Source organism: Desmodus rotundus, chromosome 11, assembly GCF_022682495.2.
Source record: "Desmodus rotundus isolate HL8 chromosome 11, HLdesRot8A.1, whole genome shotgun sequence".
NCBI lineage: Eukaryota > Metazoa > Chordata > Mammalia > Chiroptera > Phyllostomidae > Desmodus > Desmodus rotundus.
Window position 1 is genome coordinate 54,006,159 of NC_071397.1, and position 15,659 is coordinate 54,021,817.

Below are 15,659 nucleotides of genomic sequence, written 5' to 3' on the forward strand. Positions count from 1 at the left end.
CACCTGGAGGGTGCTTTCTCCTCCATCCAGGGGTCCCTGTGTAACAGGTGGGGACAGTTGAGCAGCTAGTCACTGCTTGTGTGCTGTGCTGGCTGCAACACCCAGGCCTTTGCTGGTTTCGTTCTCCGGACCTGTGCAACTGCAGGTGTGTGTTCATGGTTAATAGTGCTGGTAGATATAAATTACAAGGTTCTGTACCGAAGGCTGAGAAAAACATAGCTGAGGGTGTACGAGCATGAGATACTTACTTTTTTTCTCATAATGAGCAGTAAAGATGTATTAGCAGTCATCCCTACTCCTAGTGCTGGTTGATAGAGTAGTAATAACCACTTCAAAATAATTAGAAGAGTAAAAAATATTTTTACAGAGAGAACAAAAGGGATGATAGGAAATTATAACTACTTTCCAACTCAAGGGGAAAAAAGCTATAAAAGGCCCTGAAATTTTTACCATTTTATATTGTTCTCTTTTTTTTAGGGATTGCTTCTCTATAAAATAAAAATTAGAAAAAAACCTAGATCTCTCTAAAAGTTTTAAGCATTCTTCATGTTTACTGAAAGACCCTACAACCAATTTTAACATACTCTCTCTACTGCAACCATCACTCTTCTTTGTTACCTTTTACAGGGATGCCTACAAGTCCTGTTAGAAAGATTAGTGTACCTAACTTTTTAAAAAGTCTCCTTAAAATAAACTTTTGAGGAGTCAAGAAACGGAATTTGGTGAAAAGAGGAAAAAGTACATCGCAATTGTGACTAGTTAGTATGTACAGTCAGCGTAGCGAGCGCAGCCTTTGATACAGAAGACCTCGCACGGCCCTGGCCAGGTAGCTCGGGTGGCTAGAGCACTGTCCCCGACACGCCAAGGTGGTTGCTTCTCTCCCCGGTCAGGGCACACGCAAGAATCAACCAATGAATGCATAAATAATTGGAATGACAAATCCATGTTTCTCTCTCCCTCTCCCTTCCACTCTCTAAAAATCAATAAATTCTTTTAAAATCTCATATTTATTCTAGTAAATATTAAAAATATTCAAACAAAATGTTTTTCTATTTGCTCTTCTTTTTACACTGTCAATCAAGTCAACTTTCACCTTGTCTCAATGAACTACATCTAAATACACAATAAATGGGCTGTGTCATCCTTGATTGTTCTGGAAGTCAGTGATCTGAGAATAAAATGAAATTACCCTAAATTAATCATGACCAGGTAATAACAGTATCCAGGAAGCATCTAAGGTGTAAAAATGAGGAATATGGTGGCTCTAAGCTAACTGGTTGATGCAGGGGAAAAATGCATTCTTTATAAGCAAATGTCATCGTTTTGGCATAAGCATAACTGATGCTGAAGGGTGAGCAGAAGCTCGCTGGGCAGAGCAGAGGGAGAAGCTGTATACCAGAAGAGCGCTGGCTGGTGGATGAATGCCAAGAACTTCAAGGCAGGTGGGTGATGTACAGAGTGCCTGAGGAAGCTCGTAGGAGTTTGGGGTTGGAAGGGTGAGCAAGGCTCAGTTAGTATGGATCAGAAGCAGAGGAGGCTAAACTTTATTTTTAAACCAAAGTTTAACCACCTGAAAGGTTTAAAGCAGACAAGAAACATGATCATATTTGTGGTGAAGGAAGAGCTAAAAGTGGAGAAATTGGAAGAGGAAGGCTGGCTAGGAGACCACGGCAAGATGAGGCAAGAAATGATTCACTGAACTAAGGCAACAGCAGAGGGGATGGTGAACAGGGAATGCATAAGAAAAAATGGGGACATGAAAAAAAGACCAATGGATCTTTTTCTTATTCAGGCTTAGGTGTAAGGAGAACTTAGGCATTTTCTCCCAGGCTGATGGCTTTAGTGGATGATAATGCTATTAACCAATACTGGCAATACACAAGGTGGAATAGACTTAGTTGATGAAAGATGAGTTAACCTGTTGCATCTGAAGTTTCCACGGAACCCCCAAAGTGAGGAGCCCAACAGTATGAGAACTCAGGAGAGAGATTTAAATCAGGATAGGGAATTTGTAGGTGGGGGCAGCAGCGGCAGTTTTAAAGCTGTGAGAGGAGATGAGGTTGCCTAAGAAGTTTCGAGGGTAAGGAGTGGTACTGGGGAAACCACAGTTCAAGGGCAAGTTAGAAGAGAAGACAGCTGGGCTCAAGGGCCAGCTTGGAGATAAGTAGGGGACATGGCTTTCTGAGATGGAAAATAGTAAGGACACCATTTGCAAGAGGTGTGGAACTGCAGAGAGGTTTAGAGCTCCTATGACTTCGGTTTCCTCTGTAGAGCAGGAAACATGGGCAGAGGCAGAAGAGGAGGATGCAGCAACGGGAGTTTTTGAAGACTAATGAGTGGAGCAGCAGGTGGGGGTGGGAGAGACACCTATCTGGGCCACACAGCTGAGCAGGCAGGAGCCCCCACCAAGGCAAGGGAGTGTGTAAGGTTCTCTACCTGCCTTAGCTGGTTGAAGGCAGGACACAGAAGAAAACTGGGTTGATTCAGAATTTTGAGGTTAAGGGTAACCTCCGAAACTCTCTGGTCTTCCTCCATTCTCTTTCCCACCCTACTCTTGATTTCTCTCCTCTCTTTCATTCCCATGCATTAGGAAAGAGAACATAATGAAGGCCAGGCAGGCTCTTTCAGGGTCAAAGTGTGTATAAACTCTAAATACCAAAGAAAAGGTATGCTTCGTGAGTTTCTAAATCAATTACTACAGGTAATTGACATTACTGACACATGCTTCCATATTATTACAACCCCGAATCCACCTCCTCCTGCAACTGTGTTTCCTGAAAACTCTGTCCACGTGGTGGGGCCGCTACCCATCACACTCCCCTGAAACCACCCTGCTCAAGTCCACAATCCCTCCTTGTTGCATAATCCAAATCAACCTCCTTCCGTATGGATCTTCCTTGAATTCTATATGGTATCCAACAATACTGGCATCTTTCTTAGAACTCTTCCTTAGCTTATGTCTCCACTGCTTTTCCTCTCACCTCTTTCATGTTGCCAAGATTTTTATCTTTACTCCTCCTATTGTCTCACTCCAGGAGTGATCTATTTCCCACCCACGATTCCAAAGTGGTAACTCCCAACTCCGTACCTAGCCCAGTCCTCTGTCCAGAGATAAACAGACTCTCATGAGGGACCCTCGGGAACTGCAAATCAACACCTGTACAACTGGACTCATCCTCTTCCTTGCCTCCAGATATGCTTCTCCTCACCCAAGCCAGAAAGCAGCTCTGGAGTTATTCCTCACTGCCCCCCATCCCTCACTCCCGACAGCCAGTCACCCTGGGAATTCACTCTTATTTCCAACACAGCTAACAGTGGAGTTCAGCCCTTCAGCATCCTCAACCCTGAGGACCGTCGCCTCCTAGCAGGCTCCCAACACCCCCTCAAGGCCATCCAGAAGTCTCTTTGCCCCAAGGCAGCCACAAAGAGCTTCCTAAAACACAAATCTAATCATGTGTTAGAATGATGCCGCTTCTCAGAGTCATTCATCAACGGCCCACAGCTCTTTCACTTGGCACACTAGGCCCCTCCCCACAATGTGACCCATCGCCCTGTATTGCCTCCCATGCCCCACCACACAGAATTATATGTGGCTCCCAAACACCACTTTTGAGCCTCTCAACTTTTGCAGACACTGCTCCCTCTGCCCGGATATCCTAATCTTTCCCGACCACCCAGCCCTTTCACCGGCCACTCCACCTGTCCCTAGATTCTGTTGTGACACCATCTCCTATAGGAAGCCTTCCCCTCAGCCTTCCAGCAGGTACCTTTCCTTGGTTCTTCAAACTCTTCCCCAGCACTGAGAATACAAAGGTTCCATGTCTCCCTCTAGCCTGGGAGCCACCTGAGGACAGAGTGGCATCTCATCACCTTGCTTTCAGCCACCACCCCTACCACATCCAGCATGGTGCCTGGCCTCTAGTAGTCATTCATTCACTAAGTAAGCTGAAGAAATGAATTATTGATTGAATGAAAAAAGGCTTCACTTCTGAGCCAGCCACAGCTAAGCAGGGTTTCTGAGAGATGACAATATTTAAATTAAAAAATAGAAAGAGCTGTAGTGTCTATGGAGAATGAAGAAGAGGCTGCCACTGTCTCTTCTGAGATCTGTGTCACTCTCCGCTGGGAAGAGGTCCCTGGACAGGGAGTCATGAATTCTTAACTAGAGAGGCCGATGAGAGCCATTTGGAAACTAGACTAGGCTGAGCAATTACAATAATCTATCATTGTGAGAGCCTCTCTCAGGAAGCTGATACTTGTGTTTTGTATTGCAGCTGATGGATCTGATCAGCTGCAATATGGGGTCAAAGAGGGTTCTTTTTAAAAGAATGATTATATTGGGACAGAAGAATAAACCCTGCTCAAACATTTTTTAAAAGATTTTATTTATTTATTCTTAGAGAAGGGAAAGGAGGGAGAAAGAGAAGGAGAGAAACATTGATGTGAGAGAAACATTAATTTGTTGCCTCTCGCATGCACCCTAACCGGGGACCAAACCCACAAACCAGGCATGCACGCCTACCAGGAATCAAACCAGTGACCCCCTCACCTTGCAGAGCGACACCCAACCTACTGAGCCACGCTGGTCAGGGTGCTCAAACGTTTTTAAAGGATGTCAAGAAGACAGGAAAGAAAAACTGACCCTGGATGTTTAAATGAATATATGTCTCACTATAACCTAACATGAGACCTGGACCAGAACAGAAACAAATATCAATAGGTGGAAAGCTGTAAACTGTAGCAAACCACTGTTTGATGAGTGAGTCCTTGCACATGGCCTTCCCGACCACGAGAACACCTTTCTCCACGTCGTGCTATCCTTGCCATATTTGCTTGTTCTCCAAACGCTCAAGGGTGCAGAAGCACATGATAATAAGTTTCTGTATTTCATCAAGTTTCACAGGCATGAGATTAGCTCCTCCAAAAAGGAGCCCTCACTACATCTAAAACTGGGAGGGGGGATATCAAAGGAGAAAACATCAGATCACGTTGTAATCAGAAGATCTTGGTGTTAAGTCATTTTATTAATGCTTCCCATCTCTCCACTTACTGAAAAACTCAAAATTTTAAAATTATGGCCAATCTAGAAGCAAACTTGAATTCCCTGTTCTAACACATATCTATTTATACATGATGTTATAACTAGTTTGATGAGGGTGCCTCCTACACATTTCCCTACATAGTGGGAAGACTCTTAAGACACTGGTGTCCACAAGGGGGCAGTATGTCACAGAGAAGAAGCTACGGTGTCTGTTACCAAAAATCAATTTCACTCCAGTAATTTGATCCTGTGTCTCTCAGGCTTCCCTTATAGGGACTTCCCGGCATTGGGTCTGACTTAAGCATTCAGTGGAACAAAGAGGATAAAACCTGCCTTCTTCATTTTCCGTAATAGCTTTATAAAGCAAGTGGGACATAATTATATGGCTTTCAAGTGCAAGACAAAAACCACTTTATAGCTGAGTGTGCTTCTTCGAGCAGACCTAGAACAGAGCTTCAGAATTGTGTGATGTTATATAACAATGAGGGCTTTCCATTGTCTTTGTTCTTCAGAAAAATCACACCTGGAATACTTCTAAAGTTTCAGACCAAACTAAACATATCTGAAAACTCCAGATAATGTCATCGATTGAGTCAAACAATTATCCCACCTCTTCCACCACTGTAAGTACAGACACAACCTGGGAGCTTATGCACTGTCAGAATTTAACAGGCTCTCATGGGAAGAAAGCTCATATTTACACTGTTTTCCTACATATTGTGATCAGTTCCTTGTGCTGCCCCGGTTCCCCCAGGTGCACCTTTGGTGTGTTGCCTCTGCGACTAGAGAAGGGGAAGGAGGAGAAGAGCCTGAGGGTAGAGGGTCCACGGATTCTCCGAGCCACACATGCTCGTACCACGAGGGGGACGGGGCTTTTCCCCTTTGGGGTTTAGAGCTTTCGGGAAAGCCTGTTCAGCATCTCCCCAAAGCAAGAACTTGGCTAAAGGTTTGGAAAACTTACGAAACTGAGGAAGGTCAGTTTCTCCTTCTGTGACTAGGGACTTAAAGGAATTGGATGAATTAGGACTTTTTTTTTTAAGTTCACTGTACACATATGGCTCTCAATCAAGACCTGACCTTCCACCTTAACGATTTCATCCTCAAATTAACTCTTGAAGAGCACAAATGAGAAAGAGTAGCTAACCCCCCCAAAAGTATTTTTCTAATTAAAAAGAGTCTATGTATGACCCAAGCACTTGGAGGTTTGCAGTCCATAGAATTAAGATACTTCCCTACCAAGACACTAGCTCCCGTCTCTCCCTCCCACCCCTCCCACAAGTGCCCTTCCCTCCCCATCCCCCGCCCCCAGCAAGTATTAGCAGGGGCCCTTCTAGAGAGAGAAGGGGAGGGAAGACCAGAAGATGAACTTCTACCATGAAGTAGACATATGTAAAATGTCCCACACGCCCAGAGCAAGAGGCAGTGACGGGTGGTACTTGGGAATCTTTCTGGATAAAAGTCTTTCTAACTGGACTATAAATTTTATGAACCACTACAGAAATCAAAGACATAAGAAAACTACCAACCCATGTAAGGCTTTCGGCTCCTTTTCAGGCAGCTGACAAAGCTCTCCACATGAATGGGCCCATCAATCAAATGAGGGGGCACAGGGTCAGGGTGGTCCCATGCTGGTTCTTCATTTCCCTTAATGGCTGTGACTGGAACCTGGCAAGCAGGTGAGGCAGGCCCTGTGTCACAGGCTTTCACTGGCAGTCATACTTTCTGGTCCTCACTGCCAAATCCTGCAGTCTTTGACAAGGGAAGCCCAGCAGTTCTCAACAGGTGCTACTATAAGCAAGAGACCTGCGACTCAGACTGATGCCTCCGACACAGACCTGCACCTCTGCCTGCCCCCCTCCCACCTCACTGCTGTCCTGAGAGGGGGAAGAGGAGGGAGTGGCTTTTCAGGTAGGCCCTGGAATAAAGTGGGTAAGAATCGAAAGTAGAAAGATGAAAAGAGAAATAGAGGGTCACTTAAAATCCGAAAGACAGAGCAAGTTCTCCATTTAGAGAACAGAATGAATGACACAGGAAGGTGAAGAGGAAGAACCTTCCGTAGTCACCTCCACACTGAGTGCACCTTCCAGTGCGGGAGGGAAGAGCTACTGGGTGAGCTACTGACCCAAGAGGAACAATGAATGCCAAAACTGTGAGCTTAACAATTCTTAATTAAATCTTTGGAACAAGATCAAGTTTGCAGAAATCAGAGAGAAAACTTCTCTTATCTACTGGGATATAGAAAGGTACTGTGACTCCCAAAAATGGATGAAAGAAAAGAAAAACAAAACCCAGATGACCATGAGTTTATAAAGCAAGAAGTACCTTGTCTATTAAACTCCCGCGGTGTCACAGCCAGCACAAAGCCATGTGTGGAACGGGCCAACTCCTCAACAGGGTGTGAGGTGCTTCCGACTCCCCGACCACAAGCTGGCCAGGGGTCGGGCAGGGCAGACACGTGCAGACAGCAGCAGCGTGATTTCCTCCTGGGGGTAGGGACGCCCTGTCCTCTGAGGAAAACTACCATAATCTTACAAAGTTATGTAATTTACTTCACCTAAGACTTGTCTCCTGTCTTAGTTTTCTGGTTTCTCCGCTGGGTATCTGAGGCGATATCATTTTCACTCAGCAGCTTGTACTGGTGAAGAGCCCAGTCTATGAAAATATCCCCCTCACCTTAGTGAGTTCCAGTCTAGGGCAGCCAACTACAGCTCGTAGGCTAAAAAATCTACATTTTTAAATGGTTGCAACTAAGAAATAAAAGAAAATAACATTTTATATTAAATAAAATTAAATTTCAGTGTTTTTACTGAAACACAGCCATGCGTATTCATTTGCATCTCATCTATTTCCCACTGCAACAGCGGGCGAGCCGCATACACTTGACCCCTGAACTGCAGGGGCCACTTACACATGGGTTTTCCCCATGAATATGTACAGTACTATAAATACATTTTCCATCCCAAATGTTTTTCTTAATACATTTTCTTTTCTCTAGCTTACTTTATTGTAAGAATGCAGTATTTAATACACGTAACATATAAACTCTGTGTTAACTGACTGTTCATGTTGTCGGTAAGGTTTGTTTGTGGTCAACAGTAGGCTATTAGTAGTTAAGTATTGAGGGAGTCAAAAGTTACACGTGGATTTTCGACTGTGCAGAGCATCACCCCCACGTTGTTCAAGGTCACTGTAGTTACTACAGAGACTGGGGTGCACAAGGCCTACCATGTGTGCTTAGCTGGGCCTCTACGGAAAATGTCAGCCCGGCTCCAGATACCTAGAAACTTCACAGCCGTCACTTTGACCCCTAAGTCGGTCAGAGTGCAGAAGACTTTTGAAAAGATTTCTTTTCAAAAGGAAAGGTTTGGGGAGTATCTGCAAAGTGACACAGAACGTGGCTTACTCTGGGGGGGGGTGGGGACGGGCCCTGGGCCCCTGCCCAGCATCCGGGACTCACCAGTAGAAGTGCTCCTCCACCATCTTGGTCACTGCCCTGGAGATGGCTCTCTCATGAGGTCCAAGGTTTTTGTTTAAATTCACTCCGAGTTTCTCTTCCAGAAAGTCAATTATGAATTCTGTGCCAGAAACTTTTTCATGATTATATTCAATCCAAGGCATTTTCCCTTGAGCAGAGAGTTTTCCACCAAAATAGTTCTAAGCAGAGTAAAGTTTAAAAAGAGAAAAGCAAGCTTTATTTCAATTTCTCTCTACGATTAACAGAAACAAACATTCCAACTGTACACTTGACAGTGACTGTACTGCTCACACAAGTGTAGTCGGTACATAAACTCTTAACAAGAAGAAATGGTTACTCTTGGGGAAAAGAAAAACAAGAAGATTTACTTCACATGAAGATATTACTTTACTCCTGCAGATTTTATCATGGAATCTGGCTTATTGTTGAGAAAGAGCCAAAAGAAAAGAAAGCAAAGACTTGTACACAAATGTTCACAGAAGCTCTGTTTTGCAAATGTCAAAAACCAGGGGAAAGGGCAAATGCTCATCAAGAGGTAAAAGAATGAGGCAAATTCTGGTATAACCTTACAATAAAAAGGAATGAACTCCTGATACATACAATAACACGGATGAATCTCAAAATAACATTGCTAAGTGATAGAAGCCAGACAAAATAAGAGTACTTACTGTAGGATTCCATTTACATAAAACTCTAGGAAATTCAAACTGATCTATAGTGACTGAAAGCTGATCAGTGTTTGCTAGGGAGGGTGAGGGGCCGGAAGTAACAGAAGGGCAGGATGACAAAGCGGCAAGAAGAAATTCGGTGGGTTATGGGTGCATCACTATCTTGATTATGGTGATGTTTCATGAATATTTACATATGCCAAAATTTATCAAATTATACACTTTATTTTTTTATTTTTTAAATATATTTATTGATTATGCTATTACAGTTGTCCCATTTCCCCCCCTCTCACTCCACTCCATCCTGCCCACCCCCTCCCTCCCACATTCCCCCCCTATAGTTCATGTCCATGGGTCATACTTATAAGTTCTTTGGCTTCTATATTTCCTACACTATTCTTACCCTCCCCCTGTCTATTTTCCACCTATCATCTATGCTACTTATTCTCTGTACCTTCCCCCCCCTCTCCCCCTCCCACTCCCCTATTGACAACCCTCCATGTGATCTCCATCTCTATGGTTCTGTTCCTGTTCTAGTTGTTTGCCTAGTTCGCTCTTGTTTTTGTTTTAGGTGTGGTCGTTAATAACTGTGAGTTTGCTGTCATTTTTACTGTTCCTATTTTTGATCTTCTTTTTCTTAGGTAACTCCCTTTAACATTTCATATAATAAGGGCTTGGTGTTGATGAACTTCTTTAACTTGACCTTATCTGAGAAGCACTTTATCTTCCCTTCCATTCTAAATGATAGCTTTGCTGGATACAGTAATCTTGGATGTAGGTCCTTGCCTTTCATGACTTGGAATACTTCTTGCCAGCCCCTTCTTGCCTGTAAGGTCTCTTTGGAGAAATCACCTGACAGTCTTATGGGAAGTCCTTTGTAGGTAACTGTCTCCTTTTCTCTTGCTGCTTCTAAGATTCTCTCCTCTTTAATCTTGGGTAATGTAATGATGATGTGCCCTGGTGTGTTCCTCCTTGGGTCCAGCTTCTTTGGGACTCTCTGAGCTTCTTGGACTTCCTGGAAGTCTATTTCCTTTGCCAGATGAGGGAAGTTCTCCTTCATTATTTGTTCAAATAAGTTTTCAATTTTTTGTTCTTCCTCTTCTCCTTCTGGCACCCCTATAATTCAGATGTTGGAACGTGCCTGTAGGTTCCTAAGCCTTTCCTCATTTTTCCGAATTCTTGTTTCTTCATTCTTTTCTGGTCGGATGTTTCTTTCTTCCTTCTGGTCCACACCGTTGATTTGAGTCCCAGTTTCCTTCACACCACTATTGGTTCCCTGTACATTTTCCTTTGTTTCTCTTAGCATAGGCTTCATTTTTTCATCTGGTTTTCAAACAGATTCAACCAATTCTGTGAGCGTCTTGATAACCAGTGTTTTGAACTGTGCATCCGATAGGTTGGCTATCTCTTCCTCGCTTAGTTGTATTTTTTCTGGAGCTTTGAAGTGTTCTGTCATTTGGGCCTTTTTTTTTTTTTTTTTTTTTTTTTTTTTTTTTTTTTTTTTTTGTCTTGGCGCATCTGTTACTTAAAGGGGCAGAGCCTTAGGTGTTCACCGGGGCGGGGTAACGCTGGTCGCTGGGCTGTGACGCTATACGTGGGGGAGGGGCCGAAAGGGAGCAATGGCGTCCACTCTACTCTCCACCGGACTCTAATCTTTCACTCCTCTACCCACAATCAAACTGGGCCCCTCTGGTGCTGGTTCCCAAGTGGGTGTACTTGTGCATGCCCTAGGCCCCTGTGGGTCTCTCCAACGACCTCTCCTGTGAGGCTGGGAGTCACTCCTGCTGCCGCCCCAACCCCCACGGGCGTTTTCAATCAGAGGTTTGAGGCTTTATTTCCCCGCGCTGGAGCCCTGGGTTGTGTGGTCTGCTTCGCTCCCCGCCGCTTGTCCAGTTTATCTGTGTGCGAATGTGGGGCCGCGGGGTGCTACCCGCCGCTCTGCCTGCCCCGTTCTCCGCCACTCTGAGCCCGGCCCTCTCGGTTTATCTGTGCGCGAATGTGGGGCTGCAGGGTCTGCTAGTGGTCTGACTGCCTGCCCCTTTAGTCCCACACTCTGCCAGTCTCGGTACCGCCACGGCAACGCAGGTCCTCTCCACCCCGGCTGCCCATCTCCACCCCTCCTACCGGTCTGGATGAATGTTTATTTTTTATTTCCTTGGTGTGGGACTTCCTTGCCGTTCGATTTTCTGTCAGTTCTGGTTGTGCGAGGAGGCGCAGTGTGTCTACCTACACCACCATCTTGGTTCTCCTGCCTTCTCAAATTATACACTTTAAATATGTGCAGTTCATAGTATGTCAATTATATCTCATTAAAGCTGTTTTTCACTTTAAAAAGATGGCATTAAATGACTTTTAAATACAGCAGACCTCGGCATCTTTAAACTGTTTCTCTAGAGTAGGGGTCAGCAAAGCTTTCCTGTAAAGGGCCCGATGGTACACTGTGGGCAGGCCATGTGGTCTCCGCCACAGAGACTCCGCGCTGCAGTTGTAGCTTGAAAGCAGCCACAGGCAACACATAAGTGAATGAGAGTGGCAACAAAAACCTGTTTGTGGACACCAAAATGAGAATGTGATATAATGCAAAATATTATTCTTCTTTTGACTTTTTTCAACCATTTAAAAATGTGAAAATCCCTCTTAGGTCATAAGTCTGATCGGGCCAGCAGACCTGCAGCATGGGAGCACCCATTTACCTGGATTACATCCCAGAGAAACAAGATCATACATAAGCAACCATACACGTCAAGCCCTGCACAAGAAGATGCCTCCTCGTAACGCTGCTCGATGATGGCAAACTCTGTAAGGGCCGCCTTCCAGGAGACCCTGGCCAAACCTTCTTTTAGACTAGAGACCAAAATTTGCCAAGAAATAGAAAAATTACCACTTTGGGGTTTTTTGTGAGAAATCATTGGGATTAACAAAGGTAACTATTACTCTAATTGTTCTCACCTAAATCCCACCAAGATTTGTGTGTGCCTCTCCCAAAAACCAGACAGTACATCCTACCACAAGGGACAAAACACATAACTGTTACAAAATTTGTAAGTGAGGTCTCTCGGGGTCTAAGAAGTGTGCTTGCATACTGAGTATGGTATGCATGACTGCTGAATTGGCCTCCAGTGAGTAACAGGGATACGGCTAGATATCATGACTTTTAAAGGCAGTTGTCCATTTGTGCCCACAAGGGCTGGGCCTGGGCTCTGCTTCAGGATCCCAGGCTTTTCAGACCTTTGAGAAACATCACCTTTTTGGAAGGCTCAAAGCCGAGCAGGACTAGCTCAATGTTGCTTACAGCTGTCTTTGACGGTGCACATTGGAAACTGTGACTGCTCTCTGTCTGTTGGTATCTTGATAATGTACCTCATTGTGTATTCTAAAGAAATTCATTCTAGGCCCAGCCTGGAAAAATGGAGTTAATGGGGCTGTTAGCCATTGCTTTTGTGTGATTAGGAGACCAGAATCTAGTCTGGTGGATTCAGTCTGTACCCGGATTCGCAGCTTGGCGAGACCTCCTGGCCCCTGTCCCGCCAGGCACTGTTGTGCAATGACCAATCTGTCCAACCAGACACAGCGGCCCTAGACCTCACATGTCTCCTGATGTTGACCAGGAGACATGTCACATACCTCTAAAAGGTGCTAGTTCATCTAATTTGTACTCTAAAGATGTAAATTTGCCATATAACATAGCACTAGTTTCCAAGTTCTCGACACAACTCATATCCATCTGACACATCCCCTTCTGGATGTCTGTCACTCACAAATGCAATCTATCCTCCACACTACCATCAGAGGGAATAGCCTGCAATGCAAATAAGTTGTAAGATCTTTGCTGCTCAAAACTATCCAATGGCTTCAATGGATCTAATCTAACTCCCTTCGCATACAGTCTAGGCCCACACCACCTAGCTGCTGCCCACCTGCCCAGCCTCCTTGCTATCTGTCCCTCTGGTCTCCTGAATTCCAAACTACCTACACAGACCCAAGTCAAATTCTTTGCCACCTCTCTGACTTTGTAGACACTTTGCTTTTTACAGGAATCCCTTCCCCATTCTCTGTGAAGTCCTGTCCATCTCAAAAATTCAGACCAAATATCACCTTGTTAGTGAACACTTTCCCCAAGGTCAACCATTGTCTGCCTTTCTTCTATGCTTCCACTGTAGAGTGTACATTCCCACCTCTTAGAGAATTTCTGTTTACATATCTGCCTTTCCCTCTAAACCACCCCTTCCCTGGGTACATGGTGCATTTCTTGATAGAAATTGGTCTTGATAGACCACTTTTTTAAATTGTAGTAATAAAAATTAATGATCAACTCTTATGGAAACTAAAGCTCTAGTATGTATTCATCAAAAATGTTATTTTGGGAATTTGGACTTCCAGTCAATATGGAGACACAGGTAAACATGGCTCAGCTCCTTCCACAACCACAGCAAAAATTACAACTAGACTACAAAACAAATGTCACCCAGAATCATCAGAAAATTGATCTGTGTGGAAGTCTGACAACCAAGAAATTAAAGAAGCCACCTTCATCCAGATGTTTAGGAGGGGTGGAGATGTGGAGATTCACAGATAGGCAGAACAATGTGAAGACCCAGAACAGGTAGTCCCACACCCATGTCTGGTAGGCAAAAACTGGGAGGATTCCAGCCCCATACCAGACCACCCAGCCCAGGGATCCAGTGCCAAGAAGATAAGTCCCCATAACATCTAGCTGTAAAAACCAGTGGGGGTTGGGGCAGCAGAAGAAATTATGATGTGTCTTGGTATGTTCTTTTTTGGGTTTATCTTGTTTGGGACTCTTTGTGATTCCTGGACTTATATGTCTAGTTCTCAGGAGTCTCCTTTAAAGGGCCCACAATGGACTTATGACTTACACAGACTCATTCCCTCTGGGCTTTAGTACCAGGGCAATAGCTGAAAGGGCACCAGCAGCATACAAGGAGAAATTGAAGTGCCTGGCATCAGGGCAAGTACCAGGAGACAGCTTCCTCCAGACAAAACTCCAAAGGCCAGGCAGGGGCACTGTCCCCTCTCTGAGCCCTCCCCCAGACTGAGCCACAGAGCAGCAACTCGGTTTGCCTCCACCCTGGTGATTACCTAAGGCTCTAGCCAATCCAAACTTCCAATGTGCTTTTCTACAACAGGCCATGCTACTAAGACAGGGAGTCAAAGCGGCTCCACCTAATACACATAACAAACACAGGGAGGCTGCCAAAATGAGGAGACAAAGAAATATGGCCCAAATGAAAGAACAGAAGAAAATGCCAGGGAAAAAACTAAATGAAATGGAGATAAGCAATCTGTCAGATGCAGAGTTCAAAACACTGGTTGTTAGGATGCTCAAGGAACCCATTGGGTACTTCAACAGCAGGAAAAAGACCCAGGCAGAAATGAAGGTTACACTAAGTGAAATAAAGAAAAATTTACAGGGAACCAACAGTGGAGTGGACAAAGCCAAGAATCAAATTAACGATTTGGAACATAAGGAAGAAAAAAATTTAATCAGAACAGCAAAAGAAAAAAAATCTAAAAAAGCAAGGATAGGCTAAGGAGCCACTGGGACATCTTCAAAAATCCAACATTTGAATCATAGTGGTGCCAAAAGAAGAGAAAGAGCAAGGAATTGAAAACTTACTTGAAAAAATAATGAAAGAAAACTTCCCTAATTTGGTGAGGGAACTAGACATATAAGTCCAGGAAGCACAAAGAGTCCCAAACAAGATAAACCCAAAAAAGAACATACCAAGACACATCATAATTATAAGGCCAAAGGTTAAAGAGAGAATCTTAAAAACAGCAAGAGAAAAGTAGGTGGTTACCTACAAAGGCATTCCAATAAGACTGTCAGCTGGTTTCTCAAAAGAAACTTTACAGGCTAGAAGGGACTGGCAAAAAGTATTCAAAGTCATGAAAAGCAAGGACCTACAACCTAGATCACTCTATCCAGCAAAGCTGGATATCGTTTAGAATGGAAGGGCAGATAAAGTGCTTCCCAGACAAGGTAAAGCTTAAGGAGTTCATTATCACCAAGCCATTATTATATGAAATGTTAAAGGGACTTATTTAAGGAAAATAAGATCAAAACTATGAACATTAAAATGGCAATAAATGCACAACTATCAACAATTGAATCTAAAAAACAGACTACAAGCAGAACAGAAATGGAATCCTAGATATGGAGATCTTTTGGAGGGTTATCAGTTGGGAGTGGGAGGAGGGAGAATGGGGGAAAAGGTGCAGGGATTAAGAAGTACAAATTGGTAGGTACAAAACAGACAGGAGGATGTTAAGAACAGTATAGAAAATGGAGAGGCCAAAGAACTTATATACATGATTCATGGACATGAACTAAGGGGGGGAATTGCTGGATGGAAGGGGGGTACTGAGTGGAGGGGGGCAAAGGGGGGAAAATTGAGACAGCTGTAATGGCATAATCAATAAAATGCATGAAAATTTTTTATTTTGTTTACTC

General features: G+C 44.1%; 1 protein-coding gene across 4 annotated transcripts in view; it reads right to left on the reverse strand.

The window, feature by feature from the left end:
* Positions 1 to 15,659, reverse strand: part of FAXC (failed axon connections homolog, metaxin like GST domain containing) — a 69,227-nt gene that overhangs the window by 41,187 nt on the left and 12,381 nt on the right. For all 4 annotated transcript variants that reach the window (XM_053914282.1, XM_045188625.2, XM_024552132.3 and 1 more), the window contains one exon: positions 8,499 to 8,695. In XM_053914282.1, the coding sequence (XP_053770257.1) occupies positions 8,499 to 8,695 (197 nt within the window). The remainder of the gene's footprint in view (positions 1 to 8,498; positions 8,696 to 15,659) is intronic.